The 26,422-nt window shown below is 37.4% G+C and overlaps 1 protein-coding gene across 21 annotated transcripts in view; it reads right to left on the reverse strand.

The window, feature by feature from the left end:
* Nucleotides 1–850: 850 nt before the first annotated feature.
* Nucleotides 851–26,422, reverse strand: part of LOC139947974 (voltage-dependent calcium channel type A subunit alpha-1-like) — a 201,713-nt gene continuing 176,141 nt past the window's right edge. For 12 of the 21 annotated variants that reach the window (XM_071945897.1, XM_071945893.1, XM_071945898.1 and 9 more), the window contains 7 exons: nucleotides 23,289–23,608; nucleotides 18,765–18,918; nucleotides 12,059–12,193; nucleotides 11,663–11,743; nucleotides 8,172–9,425; nucleotides 7,058–7,127; nucleotides 851–5,543 (listed from right to left, as the gene is read on the reverse strand). In XM_071945897.1, the coding sequence (XP_071801998.1) occupies nucleotides 4,750–5,543; nucleotides 7,058–7,127; nucleotides 8,172–9,425; nucleotides 11,663–11,743; nucleotides 12,059–12,193; nucleotides 18,765–18,918; nucleotides 23,289–23,608 (2,808 nt within the window). In that variant the 3' untranslated portion in view covers nucleotides 851–4,749. The remainder of the gene's footprint in view (nucleotides 5,544–7,057; nucleotides 7,128–8,171; nucleotides 9,426–11,662; nucleotides 11,744–12,058; nucleotides 12,194–18,764; nucleotides 18,919–23,288; nucleotides 23,609–26,422) is intronic. The other 9 variants (XM_071945892.1, XM_071945887.1, XM_071945900.1 and 6 more) reach the window with 7 other exon arrangements.

A 26,422-nucleotide genomic window follows, 5' to 3' on the forward strand; every position in this document is an offset into this window, starting at 1 on the left:
CCACCAAATGAGAGCTTGGGTAGCAACAAAAAGTAGATTTTAAAATAAACACCCTCGCGATTCCCGAAGACACTGAATTTCTTGATCACAACGTCACGTTTTTATCGTGCCAGAATCTGGCATCCTTGTTCTTAGATAAAAAAAAGGGGGGGGGGGAATCACAAAGATAGATATTTATAAATGAATTCGACACTGACTTTCATCACATAACAATCTTATTCTTCTTGTGCAGAGGTATTTTATTTCACTCGAAATAGAATCGTGAATAAAACAAACATCATGATGACGTAACGATGACGTAACGATGACGAGAGCGCTGAAGATGGACGCCGTAAAAGTCGCATTTTTATAAAGATGTCTACGATGATGAACTACTCTATAACTCTACCATGGGATAGTGTAAGTTTTGAAAGCACATGATATATATAGTATATACATTGTGTACAGCCAGTCAATAGTTATGTCTGGGAGGTCAGGAAAAAAGTGTTTTGAAGAAGTATATACTTCATAAAAGTATCTTTACCCCCGGTTCTTAAGAACAACAACAAACAACAGAAGTTTATTTACTTGCTTAGGTCATGTAGCTACTAAGAATCAAAACTACCTCTGGGGTTTGCTCATATGATATATACGAGTCATAATATCTATTACTTATCTCATTTTTGATTTGAAGGGGGTGGGGTCTGATGACGTAGTTGTTTGTACTCATGTCATTTATATGACGTCATTATGGGTGTAATACAATCTGTTATGGGGAAAAACAAACGACAAAAGCGTCGACACTCAGATGCCCAATATGTTGGGTTTCAAGTGGCAATAAATAATGGGGTTTAGTTGAAACAGAAAGAGATAAATTACTATTTGTTATAAATCTCTGACAAATTCTTTCGAATTCCTTCGGCAGTTCTTTCCAATCTTAGTAGCTACATTAAGTTAACCCGAAAAAATGTTTTATAGTTGTCAGTTCGTACATGGATGTACTTAGTATAATTACTTCAACGACATAAAATATAACATCTGGAAATTAGTAAAGACTATACATATTTTCAAACAAACAAACTTATATAAAAATCAGCGTTTAAACACAAGAAAAATGGCACATTCGGAGAAGTTGATAGTCATTGCACAGGAAACAGCGCCTCCAACGTCCATAAATAGACAACTTGCAGCAAAAATCCAAAAAGCTTGAGCTTGATCAAAAATGTGAACTTCTAAAATTAATATCCGCTAATCACACAATCAAATCTTTATGAAAATTATTGACTATGGCTTGTAATATACAAAACGAAAGCAGTAGAAAAAATTAATAAAAACACAAGAGCAATATGCTGGAAAATCTGAATTTGGTAATAATGCAATTTAGATAACTTTGTCAACTTGCATTTGGGTGAAATCCTATCATACCTTGTTTAATTATTGAAATTCAACAAGGAGAATTCTTGTCAATGTGTCGGAAAATGTTTGATTATCAGATTCTTAATAGTTAAATATTGTTTCAAAGATATCTAAATCGCATAAAAGAATATAAATTAAAAAAAAGCCCAACTTATGCAAAGTTGTTCATAAGACAACCACAAAAAATAAGCTGAACTTCACTTGTTCAGAGCACAATGTTAATAATAGAAATGGTAAAGCATTTTGCATAGTTCTTTTTTAGACATAGTAATGTTTTCTTTAAGTACAAAAACAAAATAACTGAATCACAGCAACTAAAACTATGGAGTGCAATTTCATATTGCAATTCATCTCAATCCATCTGACTTTCCTCTATACCCTTATGTACACTTAATCCTTTATCCATTTTTGACACAAATGGCACACCATACATGCACACCCATTCATAAATACAATTAAACTTAATCAAACGTAATAAACTGGAATGTGGTTAACAAGATGTCTTCTATATCCTATGGTATATATAAATTGTTAAAACTTGGACTACTGATTTGCGATTCCAATTCAAAAGGTGCCTAATAATGATTCATTTTTATTAGGAAATTAGTACTAGTTAACTTAATATTGATCACTCAGTGATTGATTAAGTACTTGAATGATCGATCGGTTGATTGATTGATTGATTGATTGAATTCAAGAAGAAAAAAGAAACTTTGACGGGTTTAAACTCTCCAATCACAACCCATTATGGTAAAACCCATTATCTTTCTCTCTCAAAATTATTCTACAAAAAACTGTCCATTTGTCAGACTAAAAATCCTTTTCTAGAAAAATTGTGTGTAAATTTCAAACAAAACAGCGTGCAATAATTTAAAAATGTTTTCCAAAAAACAAAATCCCAAGAAATATCTACAGCAAGTTATGGATGTGTTAAAATAGAATTGAATGTCAATATTTTAAGACTGACTAAGCACGCCATACATCGATTATAGGAAAATTTCTTAGACAGATACCTTGGATAGCGTTTATATGGTTTACATGGACTGAGTATTGGGTACCAGTCTGGTAATAAATTGAACAAAGTTAACTCCCATTTATGGTATGAAAAGACACCCAAATGTCACATGATTATTTTCAGACAATGATAAAAATTACTTGGATTGTTTACATCATGGTCGGGTGAAATGAGAAGATGCAAGTAGTCTAAGGTTACGAGTAGTCTGGGGTCCAGACACTGATGCGTTAATTGGTAATACGCATCGCGTCAAAAGTACTAGTTACTATAATGACTCCAAAAAGGATCCAATCAGAAAGACACCTTTGCCGGAAAGATGGCTGTTAGAATTTAGGTGATATATAGACATAGTTCTACTGTCCTATGTTGTAAGATTATCATGCTTAAGTTACAGTAACATCTAGCTAAATATCTCTACTTATAATTGAACTTGGCTATGTAGAATTTGCAGATAAATTTATTGTTCCGTTAAAGCTTATAAATATTCATTAGAATCTACAGCTTCCTAAAGGTCAGGGGTCAACAACGTGGTGAATCCGTGTTACAGATAGAAGGTTAAAATTACATAAAGAATAGATTGTGTGTGTTTGTGTTTTGGGCTAAAGAATGTTTGAAGTAGGAAACCAGTGAGGCTTACATTGTTTCAATTGAAAGATTGGCTGGTAGCACGCTCCAATTCTGCTAAACATGATTGGTTTAATGCTAAGCTACACCACTACACCATGCTATTGATCCATGACCAAGAAGCTAAATAATCAAATGATTAAAGAGATTGAATCTGTTTAGCAGGGAATTGTAACACTGAAATATTACACAGTGCCCAATCAAATACTACATTAACACTCACCCCCACATTGATTAATTAAGTTGTAATAAAAAAATGCATTTTTAGAAATTTTGCTATGTTTATATATAGATTTATATATAGTGTTAATTCAAATATTAATTTGTACAATATTAATATTCACCAATGAAATAACAAAATGAAATATTTATATATATTTGATGAAACTGTCCAATTGTCATGAACCGTTAGCATATTTGCTGGCATTTAGTATTTACACACAAAGGAAAGCATTTGGTATAGGCTAAATAACAGAACTTATTGGTCCATTGCAAAGGAAACATTGATAGATTTAGTTGGTGGATCACTGTAACAATAGTTTCTTAAAGACACCTTTAAGATTTCTATTCAAACAGGAAAGTCTAGATGTGAAACTGTCTTTGTTTTGTTTGCATGGGGTAATAATAAAAGAACCAATGTTTTCAGTCCAAGAAGTAAACCACAACGGTTTAAATGCAGTAGAAACAGCTAACTCTCCTTACAAGTTACTTTTTTAATTTAACTTTAAAAAATGTGCTATACATGGCTATTAAGTGACCAGTCAAATGCATTGGTTTGTACACGAGTAAGATTACTCAATCTGGTTAAATTCTCCAACACGTCAAATCAGGCAAATGTCGCCCAAAATATGGAGCTGTTGACGAAGGAGAAATCAAAACTGTCTGACATCACTGCATCAATAAGTAGCACCCCAACAAAATGGAATAACCGCTAGGTTATCTCATTGTTTCGTACACAGTGTACGAATGTTCCATTGTGTGTTAAGGGGTAATGTTTTGTCTTGAATGCAAGCTTTTTATCAGTTTGACAATCCATAGTTTGGGAGACAGTTTTGATAATTTCTGTAACATATAGTCCTGTAGTATTTGAAATATATAAAAAATCCTAAATCTTCAAATGCAAATATTCAAAAAGAAGAAGTCAATCTGATTTAAATCCTGACAATGTGTTAACCTCCATGGTAACACGTGGATCTTTAAAACAATTCTTCCCCGTTTTGTTTTTCCTTGAAACTTAAAAAAGGATTTACAACAACACCTTATCCTTCTGAATCTTTGCATTTTAGAGTAAAAATGTTTAAACAGCTTTTTTTTTAATGTAAATTTTTAACACTGAAGCTATTTTACAAAAAAAGTTGATGTATTAGATACATACCCCTCTGCACTGGTTACATAATTGAACAGGGATCTTTTCTCAGACTTCTGTCCAATGTAGAAAAGTCAACCAGTTCTGTATTTTCTTTCGACTGAAGATGTGCCACTACCAGTAGGTATTACCGTCTATAAACTTGATAATTCAAGAAGAACTGAGGACTATGTTGCCTTCACTTGTGAATAATGTCAGGTAATGAATTAGAATTCTCCAGCAAGGGTTACAGGTTTTCAAGAGTTGAAGGATGAATATATAAGATGGTAGATGTTTGCATTGCTTTAAGAAGACGTTCCAACAAGAAACCAACAAAGAAGAACAGGTTGTTTCTTGGTGTGTTCCTGGATCATGCCCATTCGTCTTCTTCTGTATCTGAATAACCAGCTATTGTTCCCCCATTTCCTTCCCTGCCGTGCCGACGCCCGTGTCCTCTTGATACACCCTGCGGAGCTCGACGAGGACTGTGTGCCTGTGTTCCATGACCACGCCCTTTTGAGACCGATGATCCAGGGCGGTATCCATTGGGTAGGCGTGGATCGACCACGCCCTGATCTGCTGGGTCTTGAGTACGCATCACCGCCTCGTATTGTGGTGGTCGGTCGTCGATGGAAAATGGAGGTGGAGTGGAACGAGTCTCGGGATGACGAGGTTCTTTACTCCGTGGATGTGAGAGAGGTTGTCGGACAGGACTTGAGTCTTTAGAGCGAGAGGTACCGGCTGATCGAGGTCGTGGCCTTGGGGTGCCTGATAGACTCCCTGTTTGGTGATTTGAGGGTCTAACCTCACCTGGTACCGGGGGTAGCCGACGTCCAGGGGTACGTCGTACCATTCCGGGGCTATACTCAGTCTCTGGTAAGTGCTCGGCACTCTGTGCTTTCTTACTCGGTGTTGAAACAGCGGCGATGTCTCTCTTAGATGGGGATGGTCGACGAGGTTTGGATTTCTCCTGGCTGAACGTCTCATCATGTCGAGGTTCGTAGCGTTGCTCACGAGGCTGACGTTTACCGTTTGGGGTTCCACGGGGTGGATGGTCCTCATGAGGTACCCGGTGGGTGGGCGTTTGGGGTAAATAAGGATGTGCAGAGGGGTCTGGTTGGTCTACCTGCGGTATCCTCCGTCGTATTGGTGATGGGGACCGTCCTAGACAATCAATCAAGACAGGTGATTTAGCAATCAATTTCAATCAATTTTCTCAATCAATAAACATTGATCTGATATCAGACAAAAAAAAAAAATTAATTTTTACCCCAATAAAATGTGGTCGGAATTCTAAACCCCTTGTAATTTAAAAACGTTTTTGTTTCTTTGAAGGTTTTCTTTTTAATGTTAAAGGATATCTTTCCCCCAAAACCCACAATTTTTACATAAAAAATGGGTCAAAAATACAGAAAATAAAGACAGTCGAAATGTTACACATAAATTGGCATTAGTTTGGATAATTTAGTAACAGAAATGGAACAAAAAACACCAAAACTATTGAGTAAAAGATTAATTATGATTAGGGTGGAATTGAAAATGTAAGAAAATGATGTGTTAAGATGAGTTAATGACCAAACGGACAAATTGAACAGTGTTAAAAGTTTCATTTTAGAATAAATGCAAATCAAGAAGAGATAGTCTTGCATAACAAAAAAAAAAAACGCTTTTGGAATTCTACAAATTTATTGAAATAATAAAAAAATCTAAATGATATTTTTTTTCTTGGAAAGAAATAAGAGTAAAAGCTCAAACCAAACAGTGCGCATGTAATGCTTTGAAAGAAAAATTGATTTGTTGGGGGGTGATGAAACCATAGTAAGCAACACATTCAAAATTCAAAATTAATTGCAAAACAACAAAACTGCAATTTATAAAAACTGTGAGTTTACAGACGATTTCTGCGGAGAATGGATAGACGGTGCTGTGGTGGTAACTAAAATGCAAGAAAATACAACTTTTTTTATTTGAACTTTATACACTGAGCGAAACTCTTGGAGAGCAAGCGATGAAAGGAGTTGCTTTTTTTATTCAGAGAGGAGGAACAGGGAATGGTGGAAATATTGGGGTACTTTCTTTAGCCGATATATGGAGGCAGGAGGGTATGATTTTTGAAAATTTGCTTTTACTTGATTTACAAAAATGAATGAATTTGAGATTTAGAAGCTTTTTTTATGGTGGGTGGTGGCTGGTAAGGGGGAGTGCTTTTTAAAATTTTGAAATTTTCATTTCCGAAGAATGATGCCAATTCTGAGAGGGAGTGAAACAGGGGGGGGGGGTGTTGGCGATTAGCAAATGAGACTTTAGAGACTTTGAAGCAAGATGATTGTTACTTTGTCTCAGTAACTTTCCTCATCACCAAAACCCTTCAATTGTAATACATTAAAAAAATGTGACAATAAGATAAAACAAAACGGGCTCTTCCACTTATTTTGAGGGCAAATTGGGTTTTAACACATCAAAACTAAATACTTGCCAACAAGAAGGCAAACAATTGAGTGATTTTGATTCTCTTTTTAGGGTAAATAATCTTTGAGTGTCTTCGTGACTTTGAGATATTTTCCTGGTTTTCTCTGATTTGAAGAAGGAGGCAAAAAAAAGAAGTAAAAATACAGTATCCAGACGTGCAGATGTAATGGTGACATGTGTTTTTAGAGGTAGTGGCTAGGTGAGCATACCTGACCCTAGAAGGGGTTGGGATGAGGACGCGCTCTCCTCCGAGTCAAGTCTTTCTCTTCGGGATGCACCCTTGGTTATAGACAAAAACGTCTTGAAATTAGGCAAAGTAAAACCCAACTCAATTAATCAAATACAAGATGAACAACTCAAAAACAATCTGTCAAAATATCTGGGGAAGCACAGCGCTGTATGCTGATTCAACAAATCAGGCAATCAACTAAATCATGCGTTTAGATTATCTCAACATAAAATTTTAAATAAGGGTTATTGTCAACTTAACTACATACATCCCTTTTTTATAAATTAATTGTATTGAACTTAAAAAAATAAAATAATTAGAAAAGCAATGCTTGTTTTTTGTTTGTTTAATGATCATGCATGGCATACAGGTAGCTGGTTATGTGGACCATTATGGAAAACCATGCAAGGATTTCTGTGCGTGACGTTAATAAACGGCATATAACGGTGTCTCCACAAGATGATAGGGGAAAATAAAAACACAGACAGGCAGCTAGTGAGAAGGACAAACAGAAAGCGGCAAGTCAATGGGCAATGATGCAGGGACATGGAGAAGAAAAGAAAGAACGAAAGAGAAAAGAAGATCTACATTCGGGGGAAGCACACAAATTATAAATAACTGCCGGAAAAAGTTGGTGCATGTCTTCAGTCTTAACGCCTTTTTTTTTGTTTTTTTGTTTTTTTTTTAAATCAGATTGAATTTTGTTTTTGTTTAAATCAGAGTAAAATTTTGTTTTGAAGTTTCTCTTGAAGTTTGATCAAACTTGAAAAAAGCGAGGTTGGTGGTTGTTATAGTGGGGTCAGGCCAGGTACTTGTTATTAGGATAGGAGCTAGGAGAGAGACTCATGAAGAACAGGTTATTTTTATGAGTTTTTTGAAAGAGTGAAGCACAAGAGTTGAAATGATGGATATTTAGGAAGCTTAGGAAGGGGGAAAACTGACGGGCAGACCAGAGGAGGTGGTATACTCGACAATAGGACAAAAAACGGACACCGCATTGCCAGGCTAGGTGATGAACCAGTGACTGACTGATTGTACTGCCAGGCTATCTATAGGGGACAATCAGGTGATTGAGAGTATGCAAATGAAGTCACCTCATCTGGTCTGGGTCTGGTACCCTTCGCGTTCTGCTTCCGTTGGCTCGGTATCCCAGCTCCCTCATATTGGGTATTGTCATCCACATCGTCACGCCCTAATTCCTCTCTGTGTTTCCGTCGTTGTTTGCTATTAGAGGGGTGGGGATAGTTATCGGGCTCGGTCATATCTTGCTCTCGTCTGACTTTACGTGATGCATCATGCGAGTCATATGTTCTGTGTCTACCAGTGGATTGAGACCCGTGGGGTTCCCCGGTATGGGTCGGATTACTATTCTCATCAATGTACACCCCTTCTTTACGTCTACTACTACTTCTAGATCTAGTATGACGTTTGTCATCTAATCTGAGATTCTGATTGATGTCTTGGGTATCGTAAGGGGTGCTAGCATAGGGTTGGTTTCTATTTCCCTGACCTTGTGTTATAAACTCAGGCATACTAGGGGAGGTGTAGCGTTTGTTTGTCTTGTTCTTTTCAAATGAAGGTAGGCTTTGGGAGATGGACATACCGGAGGAGTCCACCGGGGAATGTCTCTGACTCATTGGGGAGTCTGCGTAATCGCTTGGACTATCGCGATAGCGGTCATCTGATTTCCGATGCCGATCCCGATGTGGACGTGGATGTGAATTTGGTTTGTCTAGCCTTGTCTCAATCTCTTTCCTTTTATGGGTGGATGCCCGTTCAGGATCTTGGGAGTGGGACCCCCTCCTTTTAAGATTCGCACTGTTATCAAGATGTTTGGAAGAGTGTCTGTTTTTGTTTGAGGGTGGTTCCCCGTCTTCAAATCTAACTTCTGAGACTGTACTAGGGTGCCTAGAGGGTGTTCTGAGAGATTCTCGACTAGAATCTGGTCTAATATCACGATTGCTTCGCCTTAGTCTACTATCTTGATGTTCAAGCTCCCTTAAGTTATCATAGCTATAAGAATCTGATGGATGCTGTGGTGGCAAGGCTCTTTGAGGTTTGGGATCAACGGAAGAAGCTGGTTGTTCGGTTTTCCTATCTAAGTTATTCCTAGAACTACTTTTACTTATATGACCTCTTGGGACACCATAAGGAAATTCTTGAGGGTAGGAGGGTCTTTCACGACTTGGTCGTCGTTCTCTAAGATAAGGGTCGTTAGGATTGAGGCCATCTCGTTGTCGAGGCCTGCCGCGATCTTGATTTTTAGGCCGAGAGGAAATTGGAGGTGGCTGAAGACTGGGGATATTGTGATGAGAGGAACTGGACGATGGATGTCTATCCATCGACTGCTAGAGTCCGGAGAGATTTTAAAAAAGAAGCATGAAAAAAACAAAATCAAAAAACAAACAATGACAAGCTCACAAAATCAAAATGAATCAGCAGTTTTTTTACGAAAATCACTGGCAAAACTTGATGATAGAGAGAGAGAGATATTGAAGGTGAGCCGGCACGGTGGCTGTGTTGGGACCTGATAGCTGTCACGGATCATGATGGATGAAGCAAATCAAACAATCGGCCAACTGAAATAATGAGTGATTACTCAAAATTGAAAAGAAATGTATGTAAAGACTCCATGCAATGTAGTCTGAAATAAAGAGCAAATGAATCGTGAATGTTTCAAATGGAAATATGATCAGAAAAGACTTTAGAAATGCAAACTGTCAATCCAATTGTATGATCAATACATAATAATAAGTAACTGTCATCAAAATAGCATCTTTTGTTGTAGTCTTTATGAAAATTTCAAAAAAGAATGAAAGCTTTGTGTCAAAATTCTTGAACAAACTTTCAATGTAAAATTCGTAACTTGAAAATCAAACCTCAAACTAAATAAGCCAATAACATCTTTTTGGTGAAGGGTTGTTATAAATACTCTATTGATTTAAAAAAAAACAAGTGTTGGAATTTTTCTCAGAGTTTATTGCGGGGTGAAATGTGTCTTAATTTTCTCAAAATTGAAGTTTATCTCCCACAATAAGTGATTTTTCCCCCTCAGCCTTTTCTGATCAAGAAAGCACATTGATGAAACCATTGCTGACTTTCCATGCAGTGAATGCATAAAGTGGATCCAATGACATTTATCAAATGAAATAAACTTAACAAGCATTTTCATCTTATTACTGAAAAAATCAACAACAAAAAATAGCTGCCTATACAGTTTGCCCTGGTCTTGAATGGTACATCAATTGTCAGTAAATAACTGCCAACTTATCAATCAGCATTTGACAACATAACTGTGAAAGTTTGTAGTTGGTAGCATTAGAAACTTTCAGAAACAAAATCGCTCCATCTTTGAGAACATTATAACCAAATGTGTTGAAGTTAAAAAGTCAACAGCTAAATCCCTTGCAAAAAAAATATTCATAATAAAAGTAACTTGGCGGCCAGTTATTAATTTGGAAGCAATTTTGCAGAACAATTTGAATTGATCAAACCTGATCTTCAAAATGTGTTTCTCTCAAAAAAATAAAGCAGTTTTTGTTGTTGCAAAATATTCAGAGTTGTTTTTGTCGTTCTTTCTTGATAACTATCGGAGTGAGTGTGCTCTTCCAAATACCAATGATTTACCGCATCTATAAATGATTAAATTATTGTTCTACCTGAAATAAAATAATGAATATTGCTGAATGAGAAACTTTTGTAAAATTGTTAATTTCAGGGTATCAAATCAAGTTTTCACAATTAAAAATATTACTATATTTATACCACAATTACAGACACAATTTATACAAAGCAAAAACTAACATACAAATTCAAAATGGCAGCCCTCAATTTATACATTTTTCTATTGAGGCTTTCAATAACATTGCAAACTCCCTTTTGTTTTATATATTTTGTTTTCTTGATGACCACTTCCTCTCTAGGAAGGTCAAGCCAGACCACAAAGTGACCGCAGACTTGTGAAACTTCCCCAGGGTGAATAAATCACATTTAATTGGAAGCGTTTGACGGTGACATGACCACCAGTTATTTCTGATTTATCCTTGATTTTGCTGAACACGAATAAGTACAGGGTCATCCGGGATAATAATTTTCGTTCCACCCCCAAAATACAAATCTTTTTACTTTTTACCAATTATATTCATGCAGAAAATAAGCAAACATTTTCAAAATTAGTTCAAATTCTTTTTAGGGCTTCTGCTTTTTTGCATTTTATTTTTAATAGAAAAACATTGATGCAGGTCTTGAACGACTGAAAGTGCCATATTTTTTTAACACAAAATAATGTATCATATTATTATAATTGTTGCCATCAAACAAATAAACATGACCGAAATGAGGCCATAAAGAATAATAGTCTTGTTTCTCACTTAAAAAACAAGTGTGAGCTGGAAATGGCTAGAAAATGATAAGACTCTACAACACAAGCAAACTAGCATAAAAACAGAACACATTATTACGCTTAAATGTTGAAGTCTATTTTATGAATGACAAATCACATGACTGTACTAAAAACGTCTTGAAAATATATAAGAAATGATGACAACACCCAGAGAAAGAAAGGATGTATTGTAAATGTACTTACCTTCTTCTCAATTGAACCTGAGCCAGATCTTGGAATCTCTGGATGAGCATCTTGGTATTTTATATCCGCCATTTCAATACCCTAAAAAACAGTCAGATAACATATACAGTTATATACAACAAAAAGGTTAGGGGGCCTTTTTAAAAGCAATTTCTCAACAAAACTTACAAACTCTACCCTTTACATTTAGAGTCAATCATAACACACATATTTGTTTTTTGATTTTGTTAACGCCTGCTGGAAAAATGGTTTTCACTGGTGTGTAGTTCCTCTATAGACAACCATCTTGGCGTCATCTGGAAAATTGTGTATTACTTATCAATATTAAACTTGTGATAAAATGTTAAGGCACAGCAAGTGTTAGTAGATTTTTAATCCCACGGCAATCTCGCTTACAGGTGTGAAAACTTCCTCATTCTGGTAATACTCATATTCATCATCGGAGTACGCTGGATTACTCCAGCTGTAATCATCGTCATTATAACTCTCGTCAGAATAGAGTTGTCTCTCCATGTTATCTACCAGGCAGGTCTAAAGGGGATGGATGCAGCATGCAGAGTGGAGGATGCAGTAAGGAGGATGATGCAGAATGGAGGAGGATGCAGAATGCAAAGAAATAGGAGGATGTAGAATGGAAAGTAGAGGAGGATGCAGAATGCAAAGGGAAGAGGAGGATGCAGAATGCAAAGTGGAGGATGCCGAGTGCAAAGAAAGAGGAGGATGCAGAATGTTAAGGAAGAAGATGATGCAGAATGGAGGAGGACGAGAATGCAAAGGAATAGGAGGATGTAGAATGGGAAGTGGAGGAGGATGCAGAATGCAAAGGGAAGAGGAGGATGCAGAATGCAAAGCGGAGGATGCCGAGTGCAAAGGAAGAGGAGGATGCAGAATGTTAAGGAAGAAGATGATGCAGAATGGAGGAGGACGAGAATGCAAAGGAATAGGAGGATGTAGAATGGAAAGTGGAGGAGGATGCAGAATGCAAAGGGAAGAGGAGGATGCAGAATGCAAAGCGGAGGATGCCGAGTGCAAAGGAAGAGAAGGATACAGAATGTTAAGGAAGAAGATGATGCAGAATGGAAGAGGATGCAGAATGCAAAGGAAGAGGATGCAAAGTGGAGCAGGATGCAGAATGCAAAGTGGGGGATGTCGAACAAAAGGAAAAGGAGGATGTAGAATGTTTAGCAAGAGGATGATGCAGAATGGAGGATGATGCATATTGCAAAGGAAGAGGAGGTTGGAAAGTGGAGGAGGATGCAGGATGGAAAGTGGAGGAAGATGCAGAATGCAAAGTGGAGGAAGACGCAGAAGGGAGGAGGATGCAGAATGGAAGGTGAAAAAGATTGGGCAAGGATCAAAATGAGAAAACATGCAGGGTTATTTTAGGAACTCTCTATTGAATGATGCCATGCAGCTGCCTTTTGGGATGAATTATTAAAGAGACGGTTGCTCATTCCATGATTGCGATCATTTCCAGTCAAACGTTGTTCTGAAACTAACCTAGTTGTAAATCTCTTCACGTTGAGCGATGAGGTTGTCCTTTTTGCTGTGTTTTTATATTCATAAAAGTTGCCAGATTAAAGGCAACTTTCTTTTAGCACACATTCTCAGTCCCCATTTGTCTCAAATTCAAGAGTACTTGAACTACCTGTACTTTTAAATTTCAGTTAAAGACAGTGGACACTATTGGTAATTGTCAAAGACCAGTCTTCTCACTTGCTGTATCTCAACATATGCATACAATAACAAACCTGTGAAAATTTGTACTCAATCGGTCATCGAAGTTGCGAGATAATAATGAAGGAGAAAACACCCTTGTCTCACGAAGTTGTGTGCTTTCAGATGCTTGATTTCGGGACCTCAAATTCTAAATCTGAGGTCTCGAAATCAAATTCGTGGAAAATTAATTCTTTCTCGAAAACTACTCCGCTTCAGAGGGAGCCGTTTCTCACAATGTTTTATACTACCAACCTCTCCCCATTACTCGTTACCAAGTAAGGTTTTACGCTAATAATTATTTTGAGTAATTACCAATAGTGTCCACTGCCTTTAAAATCATATTCAAACTTTTAAGTTATTACCACTGCTGTATTATATTTTTAATAACCAAGCAGGATAACAGATTTCATAGACTTGGTTGATATTGATTTCCAAAGATGAAGCTTTAACAGTTTTGAGAATCCAATGTCTTAAGATGAGTCATGCAGATTTACGCTGAATTGAAAAACTCCACCCTTCTGTTGCAAGCATTCTAGATTTACATCGGATATGAAACATTAAATATGATCTTGCTTGTTTCTTAGATGGGAGGGTGGGCTGTTAGGGGAGTCTGGGATGTTGGGGGTTTCTGGAAAGATAAAGGTAGACAGGTTAAGGAAGTACGCAAGGCTACTGGTAGGTATTTACCCCCAGATGGGTGTGGTCAAATAAGGAGATTAAATGGAAATCTAGGGAACTATATTAAAATCCAGTGTTGTGGTTCTTTACAAGCCATCATACTGAGAGTAGAGGGGGTTAGAATAAGCTTGTTTTGTATTTATCCAGCTCACATCAAAACCCGTTATTTCTCCTGATGATGATAAGAGAATACTTTGCAAAGTATTGAGTTAATTAACCAGTTTTCTTAAGAAACTCGTTAGCAAGAATGTTAGTATATTCATCAAATCGTTGTTTCTAGACTCCTGTTTTACACTGAAACAGTCAAACAATTTCTGTCCGAGTAATTGACAGAAAATGAAAGGGAAAAGTGGGGGGTGGGAAACAAAAACGCAGTCTCTGGCATACTGAACATTTGGTTTGTGAAGCTTGAAACTGAAGGTGAACATCTTTGAAATCAAGGCTAGGGGTCAAATGGGCCAAGGGGAAGCCCCCTAGGTGCACCTCTGGGTAGACTTTTGTTTGTAGATAAAAATACAACCAGACAACCACATCATCTGCAGCTAGACTACACACCCACAGGGATATGTCAGAGACTAATGATTGTGGGCTAAAGATAACAGTTGGCATACAGCCTGGCGTTGGTTCCAACCACACAAACGCCATTTCGATATCAAAATACCAGCACTGTTATTTCCCAGATTGTTCAAGTTTCTGAAATGTTTTAGGTTTTGGCACGGAATGGATTGTGGTTTGAACTATAGTTGGCCGTACTGTGTCACGATCACAAGGCTATGAAACATCGGCCCACCCCTCCTACAAAAACACAGATTTTCTATTTTAGAAAAATGTGACCTTTAAAGACAACAATGTACACAAATGTCTTATAAAAAACCCTGTGTTCCTTGACTGTTTGAAACGCTTTTAAATAGAGACAAGGTTTTAGATGACATCTGAGTAGTATAATATTCAAAAGAATTGTTTTACTGTTGAGAGTAGTGTTTTTGCCTTCCTTAGTGACTGGATCAACAGGCTTTCGAGCTACAGTGTATAATTGGCCATCACATTACTATTGTTTTGTTAATTTCTTGTGCCTTATTGATTTGTTTTGCTATTTCTTTACTTTTTTATTCATATATTCATTTTACTTACTTACTGTTTGTGATTGTTTACTAATGATGGCCAAAACAGTGGGCTTTGACTGACCTTAAGAAAAATATTTTTAAGGAGAATGTTCTTCAAGATCTGGGCCCAATTTCATGGCTCTGTTTACTGAACGTACAGAATCGGCGCTTACGAAAGCAGGGAATTCTGTGCTTATGACAAGCGTATTTCACGGGTAAGCGGCTTCTTCGAGTGCGTACTTTAGGTTACTAGGGATTCTACGCTTACAAGGCTAGCGCAGCAATTCGGCGCTTGCACATAAGTGGGGAATCGTGATCGTAAGCGCAGAATACGGCGGTAAGCAGAGCCATGAAATTGGGCTCTGGTGAGTTCCCTTCCAAATTGGGGGGGGGGGGGCGGGCGGCAAAGCGGAGGATTTAGGTTTCACCTCAACATGCTGATTAAGATGCATCAAGAACACAATAGTAACTTTTAGTGCTCCCTCACCCTACACATAATTTCTTCGAGAACAAAAGAAACCCAATCTACAACATCTTGGCTGATTGTCAATGGATAAATGTCAGGATTATGAGGTTGAATATTTATAGTACGATGAGTCGACACACTCTGGCTAGACATCAGACTCAAGATGCTTATCTCTTAAGATATAGCTGGAGATTACTGGGTCATACAGACAACGACTCAAACGAAGGTCAGCTGGGGTCAAAGGTCATATAGAGGTCAAAACGAGACATTACACCCTTTTGTCTAAATATGGTAGAAGGAAAAATGGTTTTAAATTTGAGTTTTTTTTCAGCTCCAATATGGTGTCAGGTTAGAATCGACGAAGTTGCCTTCCCAATTTCAAAAGCTATGTTATTTCCTCCCCTATATTTCTAGTTGCCCCGCCCCTTTTAAGAGATCTCTGGATATGCCGCCAGTCCCCTGGTTATCCAAAACAATGACTTGGTGTCATCAATTGAGAAGCAAAATAGCTCCCAGCTACCAGACAAGTACAAGGCGACAGTATTCTAGCTGACTCAATGAAGTCAACAATCAATCCACGCATGCCATGAGACGGAGAGAGAAACACAGGAAAGAAACGTGACAGACCGAGGGGATGGGACAACTCTAGGGAATTAGCCTCTGAAGTCGCTAGTTAGACCAAGGATTGGCAACGAAGGAATTCTATTGCTGTGTCAGTTTTTGGTATTCCTGACACAACCCTTCTTCTGGAAAACAAGGTTTTTGCAACAAAATCACGCTTAGGAATGATTATTTCTTTGGTTTATTTGTCATATCAAACTAAGTAATAGGTTTGTGAGTAGTGGTGGCTCTGAGAAGAGCTGGTTTGTCATTATCCAACTATCTTGTAATCTAACTGTACATCTGCTACAAGGAAATAAATGTTGAGATGAAATAAAGTGAACAGAATATTTTATGTTCACTGTGGAAGCAATTTCTCAAGATATTCTATTAAAATTTTAGAGTCACTCACAGAATCGAAGTGAACTGAATATTGTATCTTCACTGTGGAAGCAATTATTTAAAGATATTCGATTCAAATTCTAGATTTACTAACGGAAAGTTTCTGGGATACAAATCATCTTATAGAAACTCAAAACTTCCCAGAACCAAGTGTTGGATTACAGACAATATTTCCTCAAAGACGATTTAAATGGGGGGAAAGTTTAAACGGAAACTCATCCGTCAACAACACAAGGTTACTGGTTGACTTCTGGTTCCGATTGAGTCTTGGTTCAACTTGGACGGTCGGTGATTTTGGTTTCCTTTAAAGAAGTGATGACACCGTCTCATGCGAATTTGACCTCATTTACTATGATGGTGGGTCGTTAGTAGCCATAAGTTGCTTAAAGGGATTTTAACATTGAGTAAAAGATAGTTGTCTCTGGTAACTATAAAAGGAGAAAACCAGCTGTGATGAGTTGCAAAATATTTGAAAATGTTTTCATCCATAAATTGTAACTGTTAAAATGAACACCTCTATTGAAGTTTTCATGGACATTTTATGAATCTATTCAAGCATTAATGTTGAGCTATCTTTTAGAAGAACTAAAATACTTGAATATTATTTTAGAGTTTGTTTTCATTTTGAGGTAAAAAACTGTACAACCGGTCCATCATCCATTGATTTATCTAGAAGTTGATAATTAAACAGCAAAGATCATTGGATAGAAATAGTTGATGAAACTAGTGTAAGGCCATGTCTGAAACTGGGGCTACACCTACAGCTACACTTCTGCATCAAAGTAAAGGACATTTTTAGCAAAAACCCTTAGCAACAGTCGTAGCTTTAGCCATAACTGCCAATTTGAATACATGCCTTAGAAAGTGGTTAGATAGTACATACAACTTTCAAGCATCCCTTTTTTGCTTTTTAATGGACCAATGAATTTCACCTTCAAGTTGACATAACTACATGTACCATGAGTAAATAAAGTTTGCTATTTATTATTATCACATGTTATAGCTTCTTAACCCCCCCCCCTCCCCCTGATAAAAAAAAAAGATTCCTTTCTGGATTTGCTAGGATGTACAACCCCTTTATAATACTGCTCACTACAACAGCCACTTCATTGAGCAGTAATCCCTCGTGAGATAGGCTCAACACATGCAAACACTCAAAAAATTAAACAGCGCAGTGATTTGTTTTGACGGCCAAAGGAAACCGTGACAACCTACACCCTTTTCCCCTAATTCCTGTCCTATGGCAACCAGCTTTAATTTGTTGTTTATTTAAGTTGGGGTGACTACCGGTTAAGCGGTTTTCAGTGTGCATTATTGTTAGGGAGATTGATTTAGTTGGTACTCTGCAGGAGAGCCTGACAAACTTCTGAGTCAGTTGAGCACCGTTGTTGATCATCGCTATTGATTACTAACTAGAGCTTTTGAAAAACTGCTTTGGTATCTGGAGAGAAGAGATTTAGTGTCGCTCATACTCTCTAAATTTCAAAAGTATTTTGTGATTTGTGGGTTATTTGTTTTTTGTTGAAACATCAAGTACAAGCTCCTGCTGTCAGATGTTAGGAACACAACCAAATAAATGATGATTTCGAGTTCTCTTTCACAAGAGAAAGGACTTGGTCAAACCCTGTTAGAGTCAACTTTGGAATTTCTTACTTTTTAAGGGTGTGTTTGTTAAAGACAGAGTATAATACCTTCGGTAATAACTCCAACAATGGTTACCATAAAATCTTACTCAAAAGGAGCAGAACAGGTGTTGATATTGTATAACATTTTGAGAAATGTGTTTTAGAAAAAGGGATTCAATTTTTTGTTTTTGCTTTTCTGAGAAACATGACAATAACCTGCTTTTTTGATTCAATAATGTTTTTTTAGTTGTCCTGGTTAATGAATCTAGAACATAAAGGTGAAGGTTAACTGAAGCAAGATTATGACATTATTGATGGAAATGTTCCTCCAAGCAACATGATGCAGCAAATCAAAAGTTTTAATCAAACAAAATTAATAGGTCACAGGAAAAAAACAATTAAAAATAAATTAATTATCTGTTCCTGTATAGAGAATGATACGCCAAAAACTAAAGCAGTAAAAAACAAGATAGTTAATGAAAAATATAAAATTCTCAATGAATGCTTACCCTGGATGTGTCTAGTGGGTCCCTTGGTCGTCTTCTCGAGTCCCTGGGTACCTCACCGTGTCTGTCCTGGGGTTTGTCCTGGGGTCTATCCTGAGATCTGTCGTACTGTCTATCATGGGATCTACCACGGTGTCTATCTGGGGATTTGTCATGTCTGTAGGGAGGACGAGATATATCATACATGAGTCATTTATATCAACAGAACAAAGGGTGGAGGTGTTTAAGGGTGGGACGGTTTTCAAGTTAGGTGCAAAATATTTGCCGGGCATGAGTGATTTAATCAATAAATGACTGCAAGAAAGTTTAACCGTCGTTTAAAAATAGCCCATTAAATCTGACCTACTTTTAGCGTATTGGAATAAAGTTAGTGTTTTTAGAACTTTCTCATCACCAGTCATTCTTAGTGGTAAACTGGTTTAGACATCTGGGCACAATTTCATGAAGGATGAAGCAATAAATGGTTAAGTTCCTATGCTTGACAATTGTCAAGACTGGAACAAGAAACCCACACTTTGCTGGAGTCTTGGCCGGTAGTCTGATTTTACTAAGCAAGGATTTCTTTTGCTTAAGCACCTCCATGAAATTGTCCCCCAGATCTTGACTTGAGTCTAGAGGTCTTGATTACTCTGCCACCACATGCAACTTTATCTTCCGTATACAGGGGTTCAATTACTTGACTCAAACTAGAATTGGAGTACTTTGATTTGCCCCATGTTTGTTTTCAGTTGCAATTCCAGAAATACAGTGAGGTAGAACCACTTCATTTTCATCTCCCATGACGGTAAATGACTGCAGGCGTTTGTTTGTGGTTTCAGCGATGCCTCTTTGAAGGTGACTGACAGTTTAACCCATTTTCTCTTTCTACACTTGATCATTTCCTGGTAATAGTCGAGAAGTATTTGAACATCTTGAAGAATGTTCAAGTTTAATCGCCTTGGGGCACTAGGACACGAAAGAGGTTCTCTCTACAACAATGGAGTTTACAGCAACGTCAGAGATAAGTTCAAGTGTTTCTTGAGATAAACATTCAAGGGCACTCTAACAATGGGGGGGGGGGGGGTGGTTATGAAACTGGCATCACCCCATTATGAGAGTTTGTGTGGGTGGGGAATAACGATGAAGATTTGGGGAGATTTTGGACCCCACCTTCACTAGCAACTCTCTCCACTGTTAAGACGTTAAGAGCACTCTCAAATCATCAATTGGCAGATCCTTCAAACAACCAGGAAGTTTTAAATTTGTATGCTTGTGGGGGGGGGGGTATCTACATGTATGGACCTTATGCATTGATGTCATCCAGCCACCATCTTAGAGGTAAAACAATGTCAAAACAATTGAAACGCACAGATTTGTACGCGCAGCGCACATGATTGGCCAATGAACAACCTCCTTTTGACCTCTAGGTGAGGGCACCCTACTGAAATGACGTCACGTGCATAAGGTCTATTAACAGTGAATAACCCCTTGAAGATGTGTACCATCCAACACAGACCTAAGTTTTCTACTAGTAGCCCCTTACCAAGAGTGGCTTTTAGCCTTGTTAGGAGCGAACTTGCATAAAAAACACCATTCCCACTTCCACACAGGTCTCTGACCCCATACACAGAGCTACCATCACCATATCTAGAGCAGAGATAAAGACCTGGGGTTAACTCCCCTGGACCTTTCCTTGCCATCTACAGAGAGTGAGGGGCATCAACGCTCCTCAACAGGATTGATTGAGGTCAGTAGAAGCCTCTGGGTGAGGTTATTATAGGTCTGTTTACCACTCAATAACTTTGATCACGTAGTTTGTGGAGAATTCACTCACTTCAAGAGGGTTTGGAGTTATCTTGTATAAACTTTAAATATTTGTGAACATCAAGTGAAGAATCTCTGAATGTTTTTGTTTTTTGAGAGGAGAGTTGAGATGTTGAAAGCTCTAGGGGGTTGAACCCACACCTGACAGAATGAGAACACCTGTTACTAAATGCAACCACTTTAACAGGCGTAATAACCTTGGTACAACAACTACTAGAAACACTGAAGTTAGTCTTGACTCAAGTCTGACAGAATGAGACCACCTGTTATTGTTAAATGCAACCACTCTACTTTCGTCATCACCGAAGTACAACGTCATTGCAAACACTGCAGTTAGTCTTGACTCAAGTCTGACAGAATGAGACCACCTGTTAATGTTAAATGCAACCCCTCTACTTTCGTCATCACCTTAGTACAACATCTGCATCTGCATCTGTCAGTTACTGTACAAACGCCTGTTGTGGCTATCCCGTACAGAAATGCAACAACATCACGGCAAACACTGCAGTTAGTCTCTACTCAAGTCTGATTTCCTGAATCAAAGGCACTGGTTCTTTCCTTTTTAAACTTTTGAATGGGACACTTGTTACTGTTAAAAGCAACAACCCTACAACCATCACGACTTTGGTACAATGTATATAAACTCTGCAGTTAGTCTTTACTCAAGTCTGACATTCAGCTCTTTTCTTCTAGGTAGCTAAATATGGATAACTAGGTTTCTAATGATGAAGACACACATACAACATATGGGTTTGAGATTAAATCAAAGACGTCTTGTTATTTATCCCTGACCCTGATTGATTTCTTAATCCCTGTCTCAGATTTTTCAGAGAATTGATAAAAGAAATTGGATTTGGGAGACTGGATTTAAGATATCAGACTAAATGTTTCTGGATCAAATCTTGTGTTGTTGAGAAAAGTTTAACTCTGCCAAAAGTTACAACTGGATTTAGGAAAAGTGAGCAACCAACTGAAATGCCCATATGAAAGGAAAAAATTACTAATTCAAAACGACACTGACAAATATTTACCCTTTGCTTGAATTGTACTAATATTTTATATCCAACTGATTCTGTCTTTTGTGAGTTTGGATAATATGTAAAATTGCATTGAGCTACAAAGGTTTAAGTGAGAGTGACTGTTTATCTTTAAGTGGAACACCCTCAGTTCACATTTCACGACAACTTAATCTAAGATTTAGGGTAGAATTACACAAGTTCAGGAAGTGCAGAAGGGCGGGGCCGAGCATGTTCACCTAAAGTGGCAAACCTTGTCTCGATTGTGGGCAGACAATGTTTCTATTTTAGAGCGTAACAAACTGGGGCGCTGACTTATCATTACCCGCAATATGGAACTTATACGTTTCTAGATTTGTGGTTTAGTCCACTCCAGATTATGTTGCTGAAAACATCACTTTTCAATTTCGCGAAAGTTACAAAACACAGACAGCAGTCTGTCCTCGAGAACTTGGATTAATGTTCAACTCATTCTCTGATGATGTTGCAACTAAAATTCGGCAGGAAGCTGGCAGCTTTCCAAAGACCTTTCTGGAGTGTTCTTTTTTACCCTAGCATAGATGCCTGTTTGCTCACTAATATCCCAATAAGTCTGTCAGCTTCCTTTTGACATTATTTTTTTAAAGCTATGACATAAAAATGTATCATTGATGTACTTTTATCTTCTCTATTTTTTGAGGTTTTGAGGGAAAAAACAAGAAAAAACAATTGTTTTTGAAACTTATTGTCAGTAGCCCAAAGTATTACACAAGTTTTCAAGCTAGTTTAGGACTATTTTCCACATTAACTATTCCACTTAGTCCAAACTTTTTTCATTCAGTTTTAAGAAACTGGTCAAATCCAGACCACTTTCAGCACAATCAATATCTCACTATTTGAACACTAGAGGGCGCTAGTCATATGTAATGATATTTTTGACAGCCTTAAGTGACAGAGTGACAGGCACTAGAGCCAAGAGCAGGAAATACCAAATTACAAATGTCAGAATTTAATTTGACACTCCAAGGAGAATCATGGACACATTCAACAGACAAGGAGACTTTAGACCTCAAACTTGACGTGTGAAAATATTCCACTTAGGAAAAAAACCTCAAGACATCAAACTTTGAAGTTTCTGACTAATTCCCTGCACTGGGATAACAAACCTATGTTCAAGTGTTTTGAGGCATTTTAAGGTATCAATCTATGTTTAGTTTGTGGTACCACCACAAGATATATTAATTATTGTCTACTTTGCTTTATTTTTTGGCGCTTTGTTCTTTAAGAATTGTCTCTGCCGCAGAGTAGATTTTCGAAATTCGGGAGAGTCTTTCTGAAAAGAACTGTCCTGCTTTTTAACTTCTACCTGGGCGGCCGGGGAGGTAGGAACACAACAAGGGACTGCTACTCTTTCGCTTTATCAAGGGGACTTCTTTTTGAGATACTCAAATCACTGCAATGGGATAGTATGGATGGAACTATCAAACAAACGTGGGTGCTACTGGTTCCCTCTTTGGGAATGTAAACTCAAAATGGGATATCTGAGTGTGTTTGTATGAAACCGCTATTTGAAAAAAACAAAACAAAAAAAACACCTGCTTTTGTCAGAGTGGTTGAGAAAAAAAGTGTTTTCATTAACGTTTCCTTTTTTCCCTAATTACAAATCAAAACCTTGAATTGTCAATTAATTTCTGATTTCTCTGTCAAACTTGACGGCATAAAAACTTACATCTGTGGTGAAGATCTTCTACTATGCTGGTCAGTTGTCAATCCTTCCGAGCCGGAGCTATCAATCCTGGGAAGCGTAGATGCAATCATTCTTGGCCTGATATGATCTCGCTCCCGGTCCTTGTCTCCGCCTCGGTCTTTGTCTCGTTCACGGTCTCGCTCCCGCGTCTTAGCGGGAGGTGGTTCGATTGCCTTGGGCTCTGGTTTTGGCTCGTTGGGAGCTAGAGGAGTTTCTTCATCCTCCTCTGCTACTTCCTTGAAGATGTTCTCAGCACTACCACGCCTAACAGCACCGACGAGACGTCTGAAGAGACACGGCCGCTGGGGGAAGAAAGAGATAAACACCACCTTCAAAGTTATTTTGTTTTCTTCTTTTGTGCAAAGTTATTCTGTTGTCTTCATTTGTACAAAGTGTTCTTGTTTTTTTTCTTTTGTACAAAGTTACTTTGCTTTCTTTTTTTGTACAAAGTTTTTTTGTTGTCTTCGTTGGTACAAATTAATTTTGTTTGCTTCTTTTGTGCAGAGTTATTTTGTTTTCATCTTTTGTACAAAGTTATTTTGTTTTCATCTTTTGTACAAAGTTATTTTGTTTTCTTCTTTTGTAGAAAGTAAAGAACCAGAGAAAAATAGAGATGGATGAGATTATTTCAACAATGTAAAGATGCACATCCCGGATACACAATATTAAGATAAGAACCCTTCATCACTTACCTTGTTCTTTTAAAATTAAATTACCCCCTCCCTCATTTTGGATTCCCAGATTTTTATCAGGTTTAAAAAGACAAGTTTAGAGGCTTTTTAAGACTTGTTGAGATTATCTTGGAACAGGTCGGCATATGAATATTAAAAAGATATAATTTGTCCGTCTTGACAAAGTTTATCAGGATACTTTTTACCACACATAAATTTTGATTTGGGGTTGAACAAAGACAAATTGACTAGAGCAAGATTTGAACCACCGACCTCTGGATTAACGTGCCGACACTCTACCAACTGAGCTATCTGGCCTTATGTTAGCAGTCTCCCTATTATGTCAAAAAGGAAGTTTTAAAATGTACTTTCTTTCCAAATATTTAACTGATTAACAATCTTTGATTATGAATAGTCTCAACATTACTACTTCACTTAAACTTCTTAACTGTCTAAGTGCTGGAAATCTACCCACTATTAAAAACATTGGAAATTGTATCAAACTAGTCTACAATCTCTCTACGACATTCGGATCTCGGCAAAAAAAAAACGACAAAAGATTCTCGGAGACAAAGACAATAAAAAAGACGAAGTGAAGAAGAACTGGCAATAAAAGGAAGGATAAATAGGATAAATAGGACATTAGAGAGAGGAATAACACATTATCGGTCCAGATGTCTCCGGAGGGAGTGTTTTTATACCGGTTGAATCCATCCTGAATTATAGGATATTGTCGATTGATTCCAAACAGGAACAAGACCAGAACATGCAGGTGAAGATGTCTGTAAAAGTGCAGACATCAAAATACTTAAGGTCTTAGGGTTATTCTTTCGGGCTTACATCCTGATACCTGCTCATACCTTTTCATTTGATAAACTTCAGGAACCAAAGTTGATACACAAAATATGAATTGAAGTTGTGCAAGAGTGCTTCTAGTAAATTTTTAAGTCCAGACATTTAAATAGTTGTATACATGTATCAGCAAATCTTAAGAAATCCCTGTTAAATTTGTTCATTCCTTTGCAGTTTGGCTCGTTTCTTATTTCTTTTGAGTGATCCATGATGATAGAGAAAAAATTGAGCTTGAATTGTACAAGAAAAGTATTTCCGTTGTGTATTACTCTGAAGCAAACTTTTCTACATCTTAAAACTGATCAGTTTGATCATACATATGAAAGGGGGGGGGCACTAGATTTTGGATGTTTTTTTCTTAATGTGAGTTATAGGCCAACATACAGTGTGTTGTATCTTTCCTAAATTTAAAGACAGATAGTTACTTTTCCTGTCAAACACTTTATTTTAAGTGTTCCTAGTATGAGTTCAAACGGGTGTCAATTAAGAGGGAGGGGTATCGTGCAGTTACTCTCCCTCCCTCTTCAAAATTACCACTAAAGAAGTCTGCTCAAGACTACCACTAAAGAAGTCTGCCCAAACTTACCTCAATCTTTCAAATTTCATTCAATGATACGCAAAGGTTGTGTAAGATATTTATTTTGGCCAGAGTTTCCAAGGATTTGACTTTGCGGTATTGTACTCAGGGGTATTTCCAGAGAATAACAAAGACAAGGTCGGATCAAGGTAGCGACAATCCCAAATCCTTTTCCCAACAAATACAAATCCACTATTATTGTTTTGTCATAGCAGCAGCAGCATTTTGAGTTTGGTACATAGTGCAAAACATCAAAATAGGCACACTAGGTAACAAACAAAAGCATGTTTATGGTAAAGGCTGACTTTGAAGAAATGTTTTTTGAGAAACTCAGTTGAGAGGCTGGCTATTGTACTTTTCCCCAGAAATAAAGAATTGTGTGGTAGAGCTTTAGCGTTTTTATTTTGTTTGCATTGAAATGATCATATCAACCAAGGAGATATTTATTATACTATTATTCATTGTGGCTTTTGTTTGCTCGTTTTGGGGGCAGAAGGAAGTAAAGTGAACTTGCAGGACATCACAAGAGGGCGCTATAACAGACAGACCAATAGACCTTTTTCGCAAATACAGGGTGTGCACGTGTTTCCCATAGAGTCACAGTGCATGCTGGTCTAGCTAGTGATCAATTTGATCCCTAGCTAGACCAGCATGCACCCCATTCAACAGTAAGCGCTTGCGCAATGTGTATTTGTGAAAATGTCTATGCGTTGTTAAGGCTTATGGTAAGATTTCTTTATAAAACTGCTACAGTTGTGAACTAAAATCTTTCCTTGTTCAAAAAGTTAAGGAATAGAAATGAATGAATCTGAAAAAAGAAATTCTAAAAAAATAGTATAACAAAAAAGGAACAAATTTTCCTAAGGCCTAAAGAAAACAAACTAAATCTAAAGTTTAAGTTTAGAAGATTTCTAAAATGGAAGATATAAAATTAGTGAGATATGTAAAAGTGGAAGAAAACTGTGTGACTACTGTGGTCAGTTTGACGTGCATTCATGCAATAAGTTTAAATGTAA

This window comes from Asterias amurensis, chromosome 15, assembly GCF_032118995.1.
Source record: "Asterias amurensis chromosome 15, ASM3211899v1".
Taxonomy (NCBI): Eukaryota; Metazoa; Echinodermata; class Asteroidea; order Forcipulatida; family Asteriidae; genus Asterias; species Asterias amurensis.